Raw genomic sequence first — 21,062 nt, 5'->3', positions numbered from 1 at the left:
AGAAGCCAAACTATTTCTATGAATTAGGGGTAGAAGCATGACAGTTCAAGGGTTAAAGTAATTCTTTTTAATGTAACTGCTTCATCAAAAGGCATCTTGCACTAAAGCCATGAGGTAGAATTAGTGGGCCCTGCCCAGAGAGCTCAGAAAGAATGAGGGATCTTATGAAAAATGAGGAAAGAGAGGGACAGGTGGAGAACTGCCTCAGGGTAAGTCTCAAGGTCAGGTCCTAGCTCTTCTACTTACTACGAACTGTGGGATGACCATGGGCAAGATATATCACCACTCTGAGCCTCTGTATCCTCAAGTATCACATGAACAGTTTGGGCCAAGTGATCTCCAGGTCTCGGTCAGCTGGCAAAGTCTAGGCTTCTCCATCATTTGTGATGATTAGAAAAGCCTAAAGACTATGTGACTAAAAGTAGCTCTATGCACCAAGTAATGGTGATATCTGAAGCCCCCTATTAAGCTTAAGGAAGTTGTTACTAGATATAACCCGAGAAAATGCAAAGGCTCCTAGTCCAGACACCACGCCTTATTCCTCTCCGTGATCTGACCCCCTCTGTGCCTCAGCCCCACCCTGTTTACTGAGGGGCCAGGCCAGGACTGGAACAGGTCTGGGGTCCTACCTCAGGAGGGATGAGGGCCTCGTGGTTGGTCCCAGCAGTAGCCTGGGTAAAGGGCAGGGTCAGTAGAACAGGTCGGAGAATGAGGAGGAGGGGTTCTATGGTCTGGCATGGCAGCTGGACAGGAAAGCTCCAAATGGAGATTAGAACCACTGATGCTGTGGAAAATTTGTTGATGAAATGCTTGATCCTTTTGATCCAGGAGAGGGCAAGGAGGCTGCCCGGCTGAAGAGGGCAAGTCTTCTGCTCTGGGTTCTGTTCATCAGCTTCCTCCCCTAGGATTACACCGTGAGACAAAGAAGTGACCGCTTCTGATGTGAGCTTTTTTGTTGTTGTTTTTTTCTAAGTTCATTTATTTTTTGAGAGAGAGAGAGAGCAAGAGCAGGGGAGGGGCAGAGAGAAAGGGAGAGAGAAAATCCCAAGTAGGCTTCATGCTGTCAGGCCAATGTGGGACTCGATCCCACAAACCATGAGATCATGACCTGAGCCTAAATCAAGAGTCGGATGCTTGACTGACTGAGGCTACCTAGGTGACCCGATGTGAGCTTTTTGAAGGGAAGGGACTCTTCTCTGTCTGCTTCTCTGTATAAAAGGGGAGCACCTCTGACCCTAAATCATGGGTAGCAGGGCAAAAAGAAACAGGCCTGACCCTGTAAGCATCTGGGTATCACTGCTCTGGGGAGTACTAGGAGAAGTTCTGCTCAAGATTTAGTGGGCCAGGGATTTTGATGTCCTCCAGGCTTTTGATGAGGAGCAGTTCCTTGGTATTTCCCGTAACCTCGGATCTTCCGGAAGATCTCTTTTTGCAAAGAGCTGGGTGGGGGCCAGCCTTGTGGTCACTATGGCTCTGTCCACTTGCAAACCACGGTACATGTCCGGGTAGATTCCAGTCTGCAGGGTAGGGACCCCAGGACAAGAAAATGAGTTTCATATTCTCTCTACCTGGAAGGTTCTCTTTGTGAATCAAAATCTGATATCCACATAGAGAATGGTGGAAGTCAGGGTTTTCTGCAGAGTTGCTGATTTTCTTTTTGCTCAGGAAGGATTTTCCAGGCCCCCCTGAGGTAGGATGCAAAGAAAGAGGTAAAGGGGCCTGTCAGACAGTGCAAATATGGTTGTTAAGGGAAGTCACACACAGTTGCAAAAGTCTGAGGTCATCATGAGCACGCTTTTTTCTCTAATTTTTTTTTAATGTTTATTTATTTTTGAGAGAGAAAGAGACAGTGCATGAGCAGGGGAGGAGTAGAGAGGAAGACACAGAATCCACAGCAGGCTCCAGGTTCTGAGTTGTCAGCACAGAGCCCGATGCGGGGCTCAAACCCACGAACCACGAGATCATGCCCTGAGCCGAAGTCGGGCGCTTAACCGACTGAGCTACCCAGGCACCCCTCATCATGAGCACTCTTACCTTCTGCCCTCCAACTGGGCCATTCCCTTTTTTTATCAGCCTAAGAGTGCCTGAGTTTTATGCAGTCCAAAATCTCTGCCTGCCATTTTCCTTTCCTGTCATGCAGAGAGGCATCTCCTTGACCTCAAGTGGCCCCACGCACTCCTCGGAGACCACTCTGGGCGGGTGTCTGACGAAAAAGCTCCCTGGACTTACAAGAAGTGTCCTCAGGGTGTTACAAACCAGGCTGAAGCCTCCTGTCAGGGACTACATCTGCTTGTGTGGGGGCTGACACACCAGTGGTGGCTGGTTGATTGGTGGGAAAGCTTTGCCTGGGGCAGAAACTGCTGGGAAAAGCAGAGTTCAAACCCTCTGACCACAGAAACCCAAACCTTTTACCAAGTCATGACATCCTTCCCAGGCCAGGGAGGGAGTCACTGTTGCAGTCATTTAGTGATTCCCCAAGTGCATGCCAGGAGGTGGTATCATTGCCCAGGCCCGAGGGGATGCCTGCCTGTGGCCTCCCCTGTGGCTCCATCAGAAGGCCAGAGGCATTGTTCATGGACCAACCCCTTGGACTGTCCAAGTCCTTGCATTGGGGCAGTTTGCGTCATAATCAGATCAAACCTCAGTCTCTGGTTTTCCCAAAGGAATTATCCACAGAGTTGGGCTTTTATTATGGGAAAGAAAAGGATGCAAAAATCAGCCTTACTGCCAAGTTCTATAAGGACTTGAACAGTATATGCCATGTCATTTGGATGAGTCCAGGGGAAGTCAGGTAGATTTCAGAATCATTTTCATTCTTTTGGGGCATGCAACATCCCATGGGCAGGTGACTGTGTTCTGCCTCCATTATGAGGAAAAACCCTAAATCTGGAGGATCTGGGAACAAGTTACAAGGAACAGGTTCCAATGCTCAATGAGCCAACCTAGGGTCTGGGAGGTGGGGTAGTCCTGGGGGCCACAACTTTGCTTGGTTTATGAGGACCATGGGGCACAGACTGGAGAGACATCCTTAAAATTGATGTTATGAGTCCCCTAATTATGGTTACCATATGTGTGCAACTTTTTGAGGTTGTCCTGTTTCCAGATATTCTTTTGTCACTTCCATATACATTGAAGTCTTCTGGGAATTCCAATATTTCAGCATCCAGATGACATTTTCCAGATTTCTTCTAGTACCCACCATAATTATATGACCACATCCCTATTTTCTCATTTGGAATGTTATAGTCATTCACCAATAGCCTAGTCCTGGGGTCCAGAACCCAGGACCATCCCACCAAAAGAAGCCATTAGAGAATGAGTTAGTAGACGGAGCTATGATGTAATAAAGAGGGGGTTAGAACTGTGGGATACCCTGAAGGCAGATTCTCTTGACTCATACCAAAGTCCTAGGCTCTGAAGAGCTATGTCCCATACAGAGGACCTGCCCATCTGGATCTGTATCATCTGAGTTCATTCATTCATGCCTTCATTTTATACAGCTTGGGCATCTTGGTGTACAAACACTGTATAGGCCATGTGATCTGTCCCTGGAACGCTCACAGTGTCCTAAGAAGATAGATAGGCAATTATTAGATGAAGTGCTAAATACATCCATAGAAGAGGACCTGGCCAGGTGTGGGGCATGAAGGGAGGTTTTTTTGGGAGATAGGACATGTAAGCTGAGATTTAAGGGACAAGAAAAGCATAGGCTGGAGTACAGAGAGGGTTTTTTGAGTTGGGGGAGTCCATGTACTCCCCTGGCTCATTCAGGTCTCTCCTCAAGGCCTTCCTTGTTCCCTCCCATCCAAGATGGTACCTCCCTTCACTCTCTATTCTTTTCCTTGTCTCTCTCTCCAAGATGGCACCTTCTGTCACTCTCCACTCCCTTGTCTCTCTCTCTTTAAGATAGCACCTTCCCTCATTCTTCATTCCCTTCCTGGTCTCTCTCCAAGATGGCACTTCCCCTCACTCTCCATTCCTTTCCTTGTTTCCCTGTCCAAGATGGCACCTTCCATTCCCTTCCTTGTTTTCCTGTCCAAGATGGCACCTCTCCCACTCTCCATTCTCTTCCTTGTGCCCTGTCCAAGATGGCACCTTTCCCTCACTCTTCATTCATTTCTGTCTCCTCACCCAAAATGGCAACCCCCCTCAATGTCCATTTCCTTCCTTGTCTCTCTATTCATGATGGCACCTCCCTTCACTCTCCATTTTCTTCCTTGTCTTTCTGTCCAAGCTGATGTCTTCCCTCACTCTTCATTCCCTTCCTTGTTTCCTCATCCAAGATGGCACCTCCTCTCATTCTCTATTCTCTTTCTGTTCCTGTCTCTGCACTCATCACTACTTGGCCATAGTTATATTGCACTACTTTGGCCATAGGTATATTTTTGTTTCCTAGATTCATTGCTAGTCTCTCCACTAAAATATCAGTCCCTGAGGGCAGAGACTTTGTTCATGGATGTATCCATAGCTCCTAGAACAGGACCAGGCCTTTAGCAAATGGTCAGTCACTTATTTTGTTAAACAAAGACACGAATGCAGTGAGTTCAGGCTGGTCAGAGCAGAGGATATGGGGGAATCTGTGAACACCAGCCCTGGCTTCCTGTGTCTCACCCAGCCTCTTCCTATTATTTTGACCTGACACCCTGAACTCTGCCTGGCCTGCTCTGGGACCCACAACATTCTCCTGTCACTTCTTCCTCTACTTATGACCCCACACTGAGACTTCTGTTGGAAGCTAGCCTGGCGTGGCCCACTGCCACCATGACAGGGTGCTGACAGCGGTGAGACAGGTCTGTGAGAAATCAGGGCTGACATCTCAGCCTCAGCCAATCCTAGCCAAACCCAGGGCAAGCCCTCAGCCAGGGGCCAGGGCTCATTTGCTGCTGCTGGCTCTAGGTTAGCTTGTCATTACCGCTCCCTGGGGAGTTTCTCTGTCTCAGACCCAGTCTCTGCCTTCCAGCTTCTATGGTTTCCTTCTCCAGGATTCCTGTGTTCTCTTGCTCATCCTTATCTCTTTTTGACAGCCTGGTATGAGCTTGTGTTTTCAGCAAAGCCATATGGGGAGAATGGTCAGCAATGAAGGATGTGTAGAAAATGGCATTAAGCATTTCAAGAAGCCTTTCAGAGTCAAGCATCTGTGATCTTTCAGCGCCTTGGGAATGGTGTGGTTTCCTGGTGACTTCTTTAGTTCCCCCACGCAGAATATCCTGGGGTTTCCCCAGCCCAGGCAGCACATAACAGACACATGGCCAATTCTAACTCCTCTCCTTTCTCATGTGGTACAAATGTGGGATTTATCAACTTTGCCCTCTCCTCCAGGGGGCCCATGAAGGTCACAGTCATTGGAAGGGGGATCCCCCAGCCCAGCTGGCCAAAAAAATGCAGTACTTACTGGGCACAGTACTTGATTTGGTTTGGTCTTTTCTCTGGCAGTCCACGTCAGGATCTTTCTGCATCATTTCACTCACTTGTCACCGTGTCACAGTACAGTGACTTTACCCTACATGCCCCAGGTGGTTTCCAGCTGCAAAAAAAGAGACACCTGTTACCTCTTCCCTGGCCTTGGTATCACTGAACACTGGAGCTGGAAAAAACCTTACAGCTCATCTACTCGTATCACTCCCAAATGTCAGTCGACATACATGTATTACCTTGGAATCATGTGGGACACTTGTAAAAAAAAAAAAAATACAGACCTCTGACTCCCACTGCCAAGATTCTGATCCAGTGGGTCCGACGGGGGGCCCAGGAATCTGCATTTCACAGGCATTCCGAATGATTTTGATGTGTGGCCAGATTTAAGACCCAGTGACCACTCCAATGTCTTATCAAATAAGGAAGTTCTGGTCTCCAAGGGGTGAAGATCATCACCCCGCCTCCCAGAGTGGAGAGCAGGCAGGATGGTGAAAAGGACCTTGGAAGACACATCAGAAGGAGCGCCCGGGTGGCCAGTAGGTTAAGCGTCTGACTTCAGCTAAGGTCATGATCTCGCAGTTCGTGAGTTCAGGCCCTGAGCTGGGCTCTGCACTCACAGCATTAGAGCCTGCTTGGGATTCTGTCTTTCTCCCTCTCTCTCTACCCTCCCCCATTCCCACACTTTCTCTCTCTCTCAGGATAAATGAGTGATCTTAAAAAAAAAAAAAAAGGAAGAAGAAGACACATCAGGAGACCCAAGCCCCCACTCCAGCTCTGACACTTAACAGCCTGTATGGCCTGACACTGTGACTTCCCAGCCAAACCCTGGTTTTGAGATGAGTCTAAGGCTTGTTTCAGCTGTTCCAGTGCTCTTTGAGTCCCCAAAATATCCCCTTGGAGAAATAAGGTAGTGCTTTTAATGCAAAGGGATGAATCTTCATTCATTCATCCATCCGTGGAGCACATTTACTGTTCATTTCCTAGAGCCAGGCTCTGTGCTAAATAGCTTATAGATGAATGCGATAGAGTTTCAGCCAGTAGAGAAGAAGGGGTGACCCAGGATTTCCTGACTGTCTGCAGTGTACGAGGCATCATGCTCGGAGCCTTATACACATGACTTCCTTTAGGCTGCACAATAGCCCTCTGTGTTGTCCCCATGTCACAGTTGAGGAAATACCCTCAGAGAGGCTCTGAGTCTTTCTTAAGGTCATTCAGGTAGACCAAAGAGCCTTCTATGTGCCAGGCACTGTTCTAAGCTCTTCATGTCTTGCCATATCTCACTGATCCCCTGACACACAATTTCACATCACTAAAGTCTGGAAGCTTCTAGCCATTGACATCATTTGCCACTGTAACTGGCAGAACTCTTTCCTTCTTAGTAGCATATATAGTTGTGATGTGCCATATAAAAAGTGGCATCTTTCGATGAACTACTGTCTCCCGCTTACACATAGTGAGCGGCAGAGACAAAATCCACACCCAAGTCTGCTGGCTTCACACTCTCATGCTCACAGCTCAGTGGGGAAGTGGCCTTGAATGGTGGAACTCAGGGCTCAGACACTTCCCGGGGAGCTCCCCACCTACTGTGCTGGTACAGCAGGGCCACCTGCTCAGAGAGTCTGGATGTCCCTTGCTTTTCTCTGTTCCCCCTTCCCTCTCCTCCATGGTAGGTATGACTGCTGGTCACCCGGTCCCAAGAGGTAGAGAGAAATCCAGCAATCATATTCCTTGGGGATCTACCCAAATGAGTTAAAAACTTATGTCCATATAAAACCCTGCCCAGGAGTGTTTATAGCACCTTGATTCATAATTGCCAAACTTTGGAAGCACGTGTCCTTCAGTTGGTGAATGGATAAATAAACTGTGGCACATCCAGACAATGGAATATTATTCGCTGCTCTCAAGAAATGAGCTATCAGGCCACAAAAAGACAAGGGAGAACCTTAAATACATATCACTAGGTAAAAGAAGCCAGTGTGCAAAGGCTGTGTACTATGTGATACCAACTGTATGACATTCTCGGAAAGACAAAGCTATAGCGACAGTAAAAAGATCAGTGGTCACCGGTGATCAGAGGCTGGGAAGTGAGACGGCGGGGCGCAGAGGATGTCTAGGGCAATAAAACTACTCTGAACGATACTATAATGGTGGATACACGTCAGTATACATTTGCCCGAACCTGCAGAATGTACACCAAGAATGAACCCGAAGGTAAACCGTGGACTCTGTGTGATTGTGATGTGTCGGTGTGGGTTTATCTTTATAACAGGTGCGCCACTCTGGTGCAGGATGTCCACACTGGGGGAGGCTGGGCTTGTGTAGGGGCAAAGGGTGCATGGGAAATGTTTATACCTTCATCTCCATTTTTCTGGAACTTAAAACTGCTCTGAGAAAATGAAGTCTATTAAGAGAAAAAAAAAGAAAGGTGGAGAGAAGCAGGCTGATTAAGGGCAGGATGAGACACCAGGGTTTCTGCTGGTCATGGTCTGGGGGGGGGGGGGAGGGCAGGGTAGAGGAAAGTCAGGGCGGGGCAGGGGGGTGTCCAGAGTACAGTGGTGACTGCCAGCTGCCCCCAGCAGGTAGCGTGGAGGCGGTGATGATCCGGCTGGTGAACGGCTCCGGCCCGCACGAGGGCCGGGTGGAGGTGTACCACGAGCGGCGCTGGGGCACCGTGTGTGACGACGGCTGGGACAAGAAAGATGGGGACGTGGTGTGCCGCATGCTGGGCTTCCGTGGTGTGGAGGAGGTGTACCGGACGGCTCGATTTGGGCAAGGTAAGCGCTCTGGGGGACAGGGACACGGGGACCAGCTGGGTCTCCTCCCCAGAGCACGAGTCCCCTGCACAGCGGTTCCACCGGGTGTCACCTGGCCTCTGCCCCCATGCTCCCTGCGGTGGGAGGTTCGCTGGCCCCCAGGCAAGGAGCTGTGCCCTCACACGGTTCTGATTATTAGAACACTCTTCCTTTCCTTGAATTGACTTCCTTTTATTTCCCGTGTCCTGTCAGATTCCCCTGCAGACCCTCGTTCTCAGCCCTGTGTCTCAGGCGCGGATCTAAACCCACTCCCACTTAACTCTACTACATGTTTTTTTAAGTTTATTTATTTATTTTGAGAGAGAGAGAGAGTGCACACACATGCGAGCGAGCAGGAGAAGAGGGGAGAGAGAGAGAGAGAGAGAGACAGAGTCCCAACCAGGCCCCCATGCTGTCAGCGCAGAGCCCCAGGTGGGGCTCGAACTCACAAACCTGGAGAACATGACCTGAGCTTAAATCAAGAGTCGGATGCTTAACCCACTGAGCCTCCCAGGCGTCCTTATTACATTTTTGTTACGGAGCCCAGTGAGTGCTGAACACTTAATGCACCCATTGTGTGCCTGGCCTGGCTCTAAACACGTGACAAATACTCCCTCACTGAATCCTTACAACACCTAGGAAGTGGATACAGAGATCATCCCTCTGTTCCAAATGCAGAAACAGAGGCACAGAGAGGTTGACTAACGTGCACAAGGTCGCACAGCTAGCAAATGGAAGAGCCTGGTTTCCCTCAGACCCCAGCAGGAGGCTTAGGAGGCCAGGCTCCCACCCACTCTGCTGGCTGTCCCTGCCCCTCTCCGAGTCCTTTCTTCTTCAGATGAATATCTCCGGTTACTTCATCTCGTCTTTATGTGACAGGATTTCGCCAAGTCTTCACCATTTTGCTGCTTTCCTTTCGACATGCTCAAGCATACCTCCCTTCCTGTGGATGGTACAAGAGACTTGGAGGGAGGGGTGCAGACGTTTTCTGGGCAGATAGCGGATTTGAACCGTCCACTGCTCTCCTGCTTCGAGGAGGACAGCTGTGCCCCAGCTCCAGTCCCCGTCCATGGCACTGCGTCTGTCCCCCAGGCTAGCTCTCTGTATTAGTCTGCTCAGCCGCTGTAACAAAGAGCACAGACCTGTGGGGCTTAAACAACAGACATTTATTTTCTCACAGTTCCGGAGGCTGGAAAGCCCACAATCAAGTTGTCCATGGATTTGGTTTCTCCTGAGGCCTCTCTCCTCAGCGTGTAGATGGTTGTCTTCTCCCTGTGTCTTTACATGGTCTTCCCTCTGGATGGTGCCTGTGTCTCCTCTTTTATAAGGACGCAGTCATATTGGATAGCACCCCAATGACCTCATTTCACCTTAGTCACCTCTTTAAGGGGCCTGTCTCCAAACACAGTCACATTCTCAAGTCCTGGGGTTAGGACTTCAACTTGGTAATTTGAGGAGACACAGTTCAGCGCATAACACTCTCTAGACCTTGGCATGCTTGCTGTGACCACCACCTACTACACACAATCTGGGACCACTTATTTTTTTTTTTTTTTTGATGTTTATTCATCTTTGAGCGAGAGAGACAGAGTGCGAGCAGGGGAGGGGCAGAGAGAGGGAGACACGGAATCCGAAGCGGGCTCCAGGCTCCGAGCTGTCAGCACAGACCCTGACGTGGGGCTTGAATTCACGACCTGCGAGATCAGGACCTGAGCCGAAGTCGGACGCTTAACTGACTGGGCCACCCAGGCGCCCCGAGCTGGGACCATGAATTACACACCTGCCGACATGTGCTATAAACATCCATAGCGCCGCACACACTTTCACACTCAAATATAAACATTCACGTTCACACATGCTTTTTCCTCCATCAGACCTTGAACTTGAAGAAACCTGTGTTGAACCATAACTAAAACAACAGTCCCACGTGCACAAACCCAGTACTCCCCGCGCCCTCAGGAGAGAGTGCTGACCCGTGGCTGTGTGAGCTTGTTGCTTCTCCAAGACGCTGGGTTTTGGCGTCCCCATCTGTAACTTAAAAGGGCTTGCGGGCTCTGATGTGCCTTCCAGCTTTGAGCCCCCTGGGATTGGAAATGCTTCTGTTCACCTGTCAAGAGGACCCAAGTTCTGACAGGTGTGGGGAGGGGTTTGGACTGATCCACTCATCCTCGGTTTCCAGGCCCCCCTTGTGGCCTGTGGAGAAACAGCTGGTCCCTGTGGGAGCTCCTTGTATCATGGAGTGGAGCCAGGCCTGTGTGCTGTCTTGCCTGACGCCATGGCTGCCCGACCCACCGGGCTCAATGGCTAAAGGGACTCATGGGATGGCATGAGGGGGGGACCAACACATCCTCTCCAGATAGGGAAACGGGGCCAGGTCACGTCCAGACCGGCCGGAACACCTCCACTCCTCTGAATCACCATTCATCTCGTCCCCACCAGGGGCTGTTGTAACTTTTGTACAGAATCTCAGCCCTTAGACCTCAGTCGCTGTTACAGACTGAAGGTTTGTGTCTCCCCCAATTTCCTGTATTAAAATCCTAACCCCCAGTGTGATGGGATTAGGAGGTGATTAGGTCGTGACAGTGGAGCCCTCATTATAGGACTAATGCTCTTACAAAAGGGACCCCAAAGAGTTCCATCTTCCTCTTTCCCTGAGGAAGCACAGAGAAGACAGTAGTGTCCAGCCCAAAAGAGAGCCCTCATCAGAGGCCGACCATGCTGGCAGCCTGACCTTGGACTTCCAGCCTCCAGGGCTGAGAGAAATAAGTGTCTGTTGTTTACAAGCCACCCAGTCAATGACACTTTGTTAGAGCAGTCTGGGCCGCCTAAGATGATCCCATTGACGGAAAGTGACGGGGTGAAATCTGTTGTGACAGCTGGCAGAGAGCAGCTGACCGACCCCACCCGTCCTGGCCTCTCTACCAAAAGGCCGGAGCGCGTGGGGAGTTCAGAGAGTCCAGCTCCTCGGAGGGCAGCCCACCAGAGAGAGCACTTTCCTCCCACTTAAAGCTTTGGGCCGGATTTCAGCCTGTTTTCTTCAAGGAAACCGCCATCCCTGTTTACATGAGGAGCTGGAACTGTAGGAACAGTCTCTGCTATTTCATTCTCGACTCCAGTGAGGACCCCTGCCTAGTAAGTGGAGGTAAAACCTTGTGGGGAAAAGAAAACCCAGAAACTCTTGGGGCGCCTGAGTGGCTCGGTTGGTTAAGTGGCTGCCTTCTGCATAGGTCATGATCTCACGGTTTGTGGGTTCAAGTCCCACATCAGGCTCTCTGCTGTCCATGTGGAGCCCTCTTCAGAGCCTCTGTCCCCCTTTCTCTCTGCCCCTTCCCCCCATTCCCATTCTCTCTCTCTCTCTCTCTCTCTCTCTCTCTCTCCCTCCCTCTCCCTCCCTCCCTCTGTCTCTCTCTCAAAAATAAATAAACAAAAATTTATTTAAAAACAACAACAACAGTGGCTAGGGGGTGCCTGGGTGGCTCAGTCAGCTGAGTGTCTGACTTCAAGCTCAGGTCATGATCTCGCAGTTCATGAGTTCAAGCCCCACATCAGGCTCTGTGCTGACAGCTAGGAGCCTGGAGCCTGCTTTAGATTCTGTGTCTCCCTCTCTCTCTGCCCTTCCCCCACTCCTGCTCTGTCTCTCTCTGTCTCTCAAAAACAAAATAAAAAACGTTAAAAAAATAAAATAAAATAAATGGAAACTCTTTCAGAGAAACCAAAAGAAATCATTTGAATGTCATGGGCGGAGTTAGTCCCAAACAGACTCCGTGGCCTCTTTGATTCCCCCTTGACTTTTGTATCATGTGACACATGGGGAAGCTCTGAAATCGCCGCTGTAAACCAGTCAATGGAAAGCCAGACTCACTTTCCTGCACGTATCACACTTGCACTGTTATTTCCCCATCGAGGTCCAGTAACTTACGTCGTGTGATATTCGAGACCTCGACAGATCGGCGGGCCAGGTGTTATTAATGGGTTCACGGAGGGTAAGAGAAGGGGCTGACCCAGCCGAGGCTCATCTGAGCCCTTGCTCCTAAACCAGGCTGCACCGCCAGCTTTCCTCAGGCATCGGTGGGCACTGGGCTCAGTGGTGGGTGCAGGGTTGAGTGAACCTAGTCTCCAGCCTCAACAGGTCCAGTGTAGAGGAAAGACAGGCGTGTTTATCGACTCTGAACAGCGTGGTGGGGGCTCTCAGGTTATGGTGGCCATGGGCGCAGCGGGCAAGGGATGCCGTCTCTCCTGGCAGCGGTGGGGCCATACATCAGATCCACCCTCTGACCGCAGCCTCCTTCCCCACCAGGGCCCCAATGCCTCGTCCTGATCTGCCCATCCCCAGCCTCAGTCTCCCAAGCCCCGGCCCCTCCCTCCATGGCTTGGCTTCTCTCTGTGCCCTCTGGACGTGCTTCCTGCCTGCCAGCCAGGACCACGCGCCTATCCCCGTCCCGCTCTCCCCCACTCCTCATCCCACATCTGGCTGGTCCCTGGGTCCCACAGTGTCTACTCTCTGCCATCCCTTGAATCTGTCCCTTCCTTCCCCCTGCTCTTGCCTTAGATGCCCAGGCAGGGCAGGGCAGAGCAGTGGTCAGGAGCTCAGGCTGTGGGTCAAACCTGAGTTAGAGTCCCAGATCTGCCACTTGGAGCCAGTGACCTGGAGTAGCTTCTGTGGCCTCCCCTAGCTTCAGCCCTTCCGCTATCGAAGGCTAATGGCAAACGCTAAATGAGATCACGCGTCTGGCGGTAAGCATGGCGCGGGCCCTGTGGTGCACACTCCTCTGATATACGTTGGGCGGAGGTGGGGTGCCAGTCAAGGTGGGCGTATGGGGGCTGGGACCCTCCGTGAGCCACTTCCTCACTGCTGCCTCACCTCCAGCTCCAGCCTGCCTCCTGCCGCCTTCCTCCTTGCAGCTGCCAGGGTTCTATCTGAAATGAGACCCTTCCTCCTCTGCCTCCCACCTCCCTCTCAGCCTTCAGCCACACGCAACCACTTGTGTTCTCCGAGCTCCCGTGGCTCTTTCGTGTCTCCGTATCTTCTCAGGCTCCGTCTGGGATGCCTTCCCCTCCTTCTTCATCTGGCTACCTCCTATTCAGCTTTTCAAGTCAGCTCACTTATCAGCTCCTGCGGGGAGCTTTGCTGGCCACTTCCTTTCCCGCCCCACCCGTGCCCTGGGATGTCAGTGCCCCTACTCGGAGCTCCCCGGGTGTCACGTCTCTATCATGACACCTCTCACACCCTCCTGAGCTCTGATACATGTGTGAACACCTGTGTGCACGAGGCTTTACCTTCACAGCTCCAAAACCCAGGACTCTGCCTGGGACATACTAGGGTAAATGGATAAAGGCTGGAGGGAAGGAAAGGAGGGAGGGAAGAAGGGGCCGGGAGAAGGGAGGAAGGGAAGAAGGAAGGAGGGAACTTCTGTGCCTGCCTAATCTGACTCCTCCCCCCGTAGAACACAAGGCACTGCCAATCCCTCCCTGGCAGTTCTCTTGGGGGTCTGGCACCATAAAATTTTCCCTGGACAGGGCCCAAAAATCAAATTATCAGTTTCTCTGGCAAAAGGCGAGGGAAGAGCCGGATGGGAGAGACTTAAAGGTGTTTTTTGATTTTAAATTGGTCCAAGAGCTGTTGGAGAAGGAGCAAATGCAGACAGAGCAGATGGAGGGTGATGGCTGGAAGGAGGTCTAGGAAGGGGTGGGAGGAGCAGAGGGTAGCCCCGCTGGGAGGGAGCCTCACATCTGCAGAGAAAATCTTTGTGCAAGACACACAGACAGAGGGAGTAAGGATGGGTACAAATGCAGACAGATTTGTGGGTGGGGGTGAGAGGGATGGAACTGGGGGTGTTCGCTTCTAATCATATCATCATTACCAGTGTTCACCCCTTTTCTCTAAGATAAAGTCCAAATACTGGGAGGTGGCTTTGTGCACAGATCCACAAACATGAAAGGGCTAGGTAGGAAATATTTTAGGCTTTATGGGCCAAAGGTTTCTCTCCCTGCTCAACTCTGCACTTGTAGCATGAAAGCAACCACAGACAAAACATAAACAGTGGGGCTGTGTTCCAACAAAATTTTGTTTACGAAAGCAGACGGTGGGTTGAACTGGTCCACGGCGCGCCACCCCCGACCTAGTGTTCGTGCTGTGTACTGTGTACACGTGAGGAGCAAATACTGGTCCGCCGGCACGTCAGAGGCCTGGGTCGTGGCCCCCTGCCCTTGGTCATCATGGGACAAGTCACTTCATCTTTCTGGGGCCTCAGTTTTCCCATCTCTTAAATACCCGTTTGATACTTGTCCTGGCTACCTCTGTGTGCAGCTCCGATGGGTGGATTCAGTGTAACTTATTTCTTCTATTAATGTTACTCCAAATAAACAGGTAGAAGCTCAAATGTTAGCTCCTTGAGGCAGAGATTTGTGTAGCTGTTTCCTCCTTTTTTGTTTGTTGATGTAGTCCAGACACCCAGAATAGTGCTGAGCATGGAAAAGGTCCTCAAATACATGTTGAATGAATGAATGAATGAATGAGGAGGATAGATTAAAATCTCCACTTACTCATCCCAACAACATCACCTTCAAACAGTGCCTAGTGTCTGAGTGTCAGAAGACCTGGCCTCTGGTCCCAATTTTGCCTCCTCAAGATAAACATGTCACCCTATTGCTTCCTTTTTCTGATCTGAACAGTGGGGCTTAGTTATCACGGGGCTTTGCTAGGGAGCTTGGAGAGCTAGCCCGAGACGGGCTTCTCAGACTTGAAGGTGCACATGAATCATGGGAGATCGTCTTGAAATGCACATTCTGATTCAAGCCCGGGTGGACCCCGGACTCTGCATTTCCAGCAAGCTCCCAGGTCATGCTGACGCTCCTGGTCTTGTGGCTACACTTGGAGGAATCGGATGTCAGTTCTAAAGCTGAAGTGGTGATTGGTGCAGAGAAATGGGAGTTCTAGGCTCTTTGACGTGGTGAGCGGCAGGGATGGTTCGCGGGTTAACGGGCCCTCTGGCGATGCCCCACGCTGCCATAATACTGCAGAGACCCGGCACTGCCGATTTAATGAGCCTATTCTCATTTTATGAGCTCTTCCATGACTGAACAATAGCCAGAACTCCCTGGCTAAACACCAACTAGAGTTTGGAGTTTCATGATCCTGTATACGCATTTGGGCTGGTTACCTTGGGTCTGTTCTGTATTTGTCAGTTTCCTTCATTTACTTCTTTATTTGTTTTGGGTGTGACTAATCCCACAGAGCTCTCGGGCCTGCAGGCTTTTCCTGGGTAATTTGTAAACTGATGTGTTTTCCAGGAGACATTTAATCTGCAAATTATTGCTAGGCCTCAAAGGGCTTATTGTGTAAGAGGCACAGGGTATCCGGCCAGGGAAGAGGCTCTTGTGAAGAAACAACGGCCAAGGCAGCGGAAGGAGGCCTCTCCTCCCAGCTCTGTCCCTGAATTCACTGCTCGGCAATCCCATGACAACAGATGCTGAAAATCTCTACATAACGAAAATATGTCTAAACCACATAGCTCATGCGGTAGATTTTGTGGGCAGTAAAATGGTTTAGATAACATCCTTTGTAAAGAGATTTCTCCTGTGCAGTTCAAGAGCGAGTGACGGCTTTAAGGTTTTTACAGTCGTCCCAACCATTCCTCCACAAGGAGAGGTTATCTGGATGCTGAGAGTTGGGGCCGGGAGGAGACAGGGCTACTAGGATCAGGACACGGTACCAATCCCTGAGCTACCTTTTTTATAGGGTTTTGGTAGATTTCAAAGTCCTTTAAAAATCAGGAACAGGGGCACCTGGGTGGCTCAGTCAGTTGAGTGTCCGACTTCAGCTCAGGTCATAATCTCACAGTTCATGGGTTCAAGCCCTACATCAGGCTCGCTGCTGTCAGTGTGGAGCCTACTTGGGATTCTCTCTCTCTCCCTCTCTCCCTGCTTGCTCTCTCTCTCTCTCTCTCTCAAAAATAAAATAAACATTTAAAAAAGAAAAAAGAAAAATCAGGAACAATTTTTTACTTCATCTGGCTTGATCAGGTTGACACAGCTAATTTATGACCTTTAGCCCCATGCTTTTTGGTGCCAGCTCATAGACCTAACAAGCTAGAGCACTGGAGTGACCAACAATCCTGGTTCAGCCAGCATATACCTGGTTTCAGCACCAAAATTCTCACATCCTGGTAATTCCCTCCCAGTTTTAAAACTGAAATTGTTCCCCCGATGGGGCTGAGATTTGAATCAAGATCTGGCCTACTTATTGTAAAGCCCTGCTTCTTCTGCTACATCAGTGCTTCTCAAATTTCAGTGCTTAACCTCTTGGTTAAAATGTAGATTCTGGTTCAGTAGTCCTAGGTGGGACCTGAAAGTTCTGCATTTCTTTTTTTTTTTTTTTAATATTTATGTATTTTTGAGAAAGAGATACAGACAGAGCGTGAGCAGGGGAGAGGCAGAGAGAGAGGGAGACAGAATCTGAAGCAGGCTCCAGGCTCTGAGCTGTCCACACAGAGCCCAATGCAGGGCTCAAACTCACGAACTGCAAGATCATGACCTGAGGTGAAGTCGGCTGGCCAACCAACTGAGCCACCCAGGTGCCCCCGAAGTTCTACATTTCTAATCAGCTCTGGGTAATGCCAATGCTGCTGGTCCAGGACCACACTTTGAGTAACCAGACTCTAAACCACTGCTTCTGTGGGTGTCCTGAAGCTCAGTCATGCTTCCAGAGGGCTCCCAAGTGGGCTCCCACCATCTGGGGCATGGCATGGCCATCCGCACAAGAGAGTGCACCAGAACCATGGGCGATGGTCCTGCCAGTTGATCAGCGGGGGCTCCAGGTGACTTCTCTTGCAGCCCACTCCCCTCTCCATTGACCCCTGACTCCAGACAACCCCCCTCCATTCCTTCCTGGAGCCTCACCCAACTGCCCTATTGCTCTGACATTCATTGGAGAACTTCATTGCCAAGTTTATGTCTCTCAAGGCTCTGGTACAATCCTAGGAAAGCCAACTAAAGGCTCCCCTGCATGGGCAACTTCAATCCAGTGGGTTGGTCTCCTTAAGATCTGGGTAAATGGGGGCGCCTGGGTGGCGCAGTCGGTTAAGCGTCCGACTTCAGCCAGGTCACGATCTCGCGGTCCGTGAGTTCGAGCCCCACGTCAGGCTCTGGGCTGATGGCTCAGAGCCTGGAGCCTGTTTCCGATTCTGTGTCTCCCTCTCTCTCTGCCCCTCCCCCATTCATGCTCTGTCTCTCTCTGTCCCAAAAATAAATAAACGTTGAAAAAAAAAAAAAAAAGATCTGGGTAAATGGGACTGGCTGCAGGCGGAGCTCACGTAGATTGTCTTAGGGACCTTGTATTTGGGGAACTGACCTAATTATGGCTGGGGATGCTTCTTCCTGTCATTAAATATATATATATATATATATATATATATATATATATATATATATGTATATATGGCTATAATGTTAAATTCTGGGGTCCTCTGTCATTCTAGCGCCACTGTTTGGAGTTCATAGAGTGGAACCATCTGCTTTAAATTTCAAAAGATTGGGGGTCATGTTGCACAGACATACTTGGTTATAGGGCACTGGATCTGTCCAATCCAGGATCTGTCTGACATTGTCCCTCAGATTAGGCCGTGCTTGAGTACTCATCAACAAAGACTACAAGACATTGTATCTCAAAAGCTATGAGGTGTCTCATATAAAGTGTGCGCCGAGACCAACTTGGTCTTGAGTTTCAGACTCTGCAACTTATAAGTTGAGTAGCTCTGCACCAACTGTATCCTGAGCCTCTATAAAACTGGTGTATTAATGTCTACCTCACGGTGCCGTGCTCAGAATGGAGGAAGATCACACATGTGAAATGTCTGCCATGTAGGAGATACCAATAAATGCTGCCATCACCGCGATTGTTGTTACTCTGCCCTCAGGAAACTGAGCCTAGAAAATGAGTATTTGGTCTTGGTGGGGAGGAGAGGGCAAGGGGAAATGGCTCGATTTGAGAATTGCCAGCAGAGCCCGGGACAGCCCGGTTAAGAACAGACACAGCGGTGCTGTTTTTCTTCTGTCCTGCTCTCCTGCATATCTTCTAAGAAACCATGTTGACTTGTCCCTTCAGGCACAGGGAGGATTTGGATGGATGATGTGGCCTGCAAGGGCACAGAAGATACCATCTTCCGCTGCAGCTTCTCCAAATGGGGGGTGACAAACTGCGGACACGCTGAAGATGCTGGGGTGACGTGCAACAGACACTGAAACTGGGCGCAGTCCACAGTCCGGGCCCTGCTGCCGAGCCTCCTTCCTGCATTCCTGGGGCGGGGGCATCGCTTGGGACCATGCCTCTGCCCTGCCCAGCCCAGCATCCCCCTCCCCCATATCCCTGTGCCAGGACCACAGTGGCCTGTCATCATGCTCCTCTTGGACATCAGCTCCAAAGTGCAACTCTGGGATCCACTGCCTGTCTCTCCCTTCTACCAGGGTTCCTGCATGTGAAGCCCTGGGCAACTGGATCGTCATTTTGCCCGCCCTTCTAAGCACCATGCATCAGGACTCAACATCCATGCTCCCTTTGGTCTGTCAGTTAAATGCTGAGAGTATGTTGGCGAGAAACGCAGCAGTGGACACAGGAGGGAAGCATGACAGGTCATTTACTCTTCAGATAATTCCCTTAGTTAGGCCAAGAGTTTTGACATCTTCCTTCCCAGAAAGAGACCATACCAAATGATTCATTCTTCCCTCTCTTTACTCTGCCTCTGCACACCATTTGTTAGTCTGGGGAAGTGATATAGAGGAAGGGCCAGCTATAGGAGTGAGAGGGAAACACACGTCACATGCAGGAGGCAAGCTGGCTTTGGAGAAGAGGAGTGAAACTAACATCCAATGAGTGACTCCCATATGTACAACACATCTTGGATGCTAAATTCATTTATCCACTTTGTAGTGTTTCTACAAGGCTTGTTAGCTTGGGTAAGACCTTACCTCTAGGTAGCACTCAACTGACCCATTCACGTGGCCAGTAAGATTGAAGATTGAGAATGACTAAACCATTGTTTCTACCTGCATCCTACTGTGTCTTTCCTAGGCTTGGGCAGGACACTCAGGTGCAAGACATGTGGGATTACAAGGTTACATACTCCATACTACAGAGTATAAGATTGGACGTGACTGGCTTCCAGGCCAACCAGGAGGAAGGCGATTTGGAGGGTGACATGGGGACTTATCTGGGTTCAACTGAGACCAGCGTTCATCATCTGACAGTCAGCCTTAAGGCCAACTTATCTGTGTCTCAGAGCTGTTTGGAGGTGAAGCTATCCAGGCTTCTTTGGGTGTGCTCCTATGATCAGAACGCATGTCCTTATGGATCCTGTAAGCGTGGAAGGAAATGACGATTTCCTATAACCTCTGGCAGAAGAAGGAGCCATGGACCTCTGCCAGTTCTCAATCTGCACCCCTCTCCTAGCGACAGGAAGATCATATTCTTCCTCTGACATGAGGAGGAGGTCAAACCAGGCCATATACATATTCTAGGACTAGGGAAGCTACATGGTAGTAAGTGAGCACAGACTCACCTCCCTTGGGGGAGTCACAAACTGAGTCAGGCCTCGGACACACAAATCCCTGTCACATGGGGTGAGTATCAGCTTAGCTGGGGAAAGTGACACCTGGGACCCCCCAGGTATAGGACCAGCAAAATTCCTGGCTGACAACAAAACCAATATGTGCTATTGGTTGTTCTTTGCTTACAGTATGCTTGTTATCCATTAATGTCCTAATGATCAGAGACTCTCCTGATCAATTGCTATGTTTACATAACACGCATGTACTCAAGCATCTTTCTCCAGGGCCAATATATGCATGCATATATGAACATAGCACTCTTTACTACATAGCTCAGCACATTGCAAAGTTTGCATTAAAAAGAGAAAATACTAAAGGTGGAAAGATGTCACACTGAATGAAACAAACCCCAGGTCATTTCTGGCAAAAAATCCAGCTATCCCATCGATGAAGACCCACATAAGTTTCTTACGTGGTCTTTTCACTTAGGAAAACACAAGTCTTGTTTTACATCAAATAAAAATCACAATGATAAGTGTTTGAACCTTAACTGAAAAGTCTACTAGTTTACATATTTACTTACGAGGACATGGAAATAACCATGGATCTGTATTTCAGGGACTAAAGGAAATTAGGCCTGGCCTAAAATACATCAGACCTTTTGTAAGAAAGAATTTCAATAAAGCTAAGAACATGTCACTAACAAACTTTGTGTCACATTCTTTCTCATGAAATTCTGGTGAGCATGGGGAGGACTGGTAAAAACTGGATGGTCTGATCATTTCTCACTGGGGATTGGTAGAATAGGCAGCTTATGAGAAGCTATCTTAATACTTCTGGAGCACAATAAACACAGTGTAGACCAAGAACATGGTGGAACACAATGTCTTAAGCCTTAGTAGGTAACCTAAGGAAGGGGTCCCAGGCAACAGAAAAATCAAGGCCCAGCTTATAAGAGAATTGCATTTTTATTCAATCAAGGAAAGAACACCTATTTCCTGACATTTCCAGAGTTGGTACTTGGGAATGAAAGGGTACTTCCTATAATCATCTTCCCTCTTTCATAACTAGAACAGTGTGCTTAATGCATAATTTCAAACATTGGGCAACACATGTAACACAAGACCGTGATCCTTGAGGAAGGGCAGCAAGTGGGGTAAGCCTACCCTGGCCTGGGCTCTCTGTCCGACTGTGGCACAGTTGAGGGAGCCCTGAGTCCAGGAATCTCACTAAGGTGAAGACACAAGGATTGGAGACAGGAGAGAAAAAGGTGGCTGGAATTTGCAGGGCACAAGTGCTCAAGAGTAGAGAACT

General features: G+C 49.6%; 1 protein-coding gene across 2 annotated transcripts in view; it reads left to right on the top strand.

Moving 5' to 3' along the window:
• SCARA5 (scavenger receptor class A member 5) overlaps positions 1 to 20,455 on the top strand; it is a 127,146-nt gene extending 106,691 nt beyond the window's left edge. The window contains exons 8-9 of one of the 2 annotated variants that reach the window (XM_086703760.1): positions 7,992 to 8,189; positions 18,310 to 20,455. In XM_086703760.1, the coding sequence (XP_086559886.1) occupies positions 7,992 to 8,189; positions 18,310 to 18,446 (335 nt within the window). In that variant the 3' untranslated portion in view covers positions 18,447 to 20,455. The remainder of the gene's footprint in view (positions 1 to 7,991; positions 8,190 to 18,309) is intronic. The other variant, XM_025921986.2, reaches the window with a different exon arrangement.
• Positions 20,456 to 21,062: the final 607 nt, after the last annotated feature.

The sequence above is a fragment of the Puma concolor genome, chromosome B1 (assembly GCF_028749965.1).
Source record: "Puma concolor isolate L17-30 chromosome B1, mPumCon1.1.hap2, whole genome shotgun sequence".
NCBI classification, from domain to species: domain Eukaryota; kingdom Metazoa; phylum Chordata; class Mammalia; order Carnivora; family Felidae; genus Puma; species Puma concolor.
This window is presented reverse-complemented; position numbering and strand designations above follow the sequence as displayed.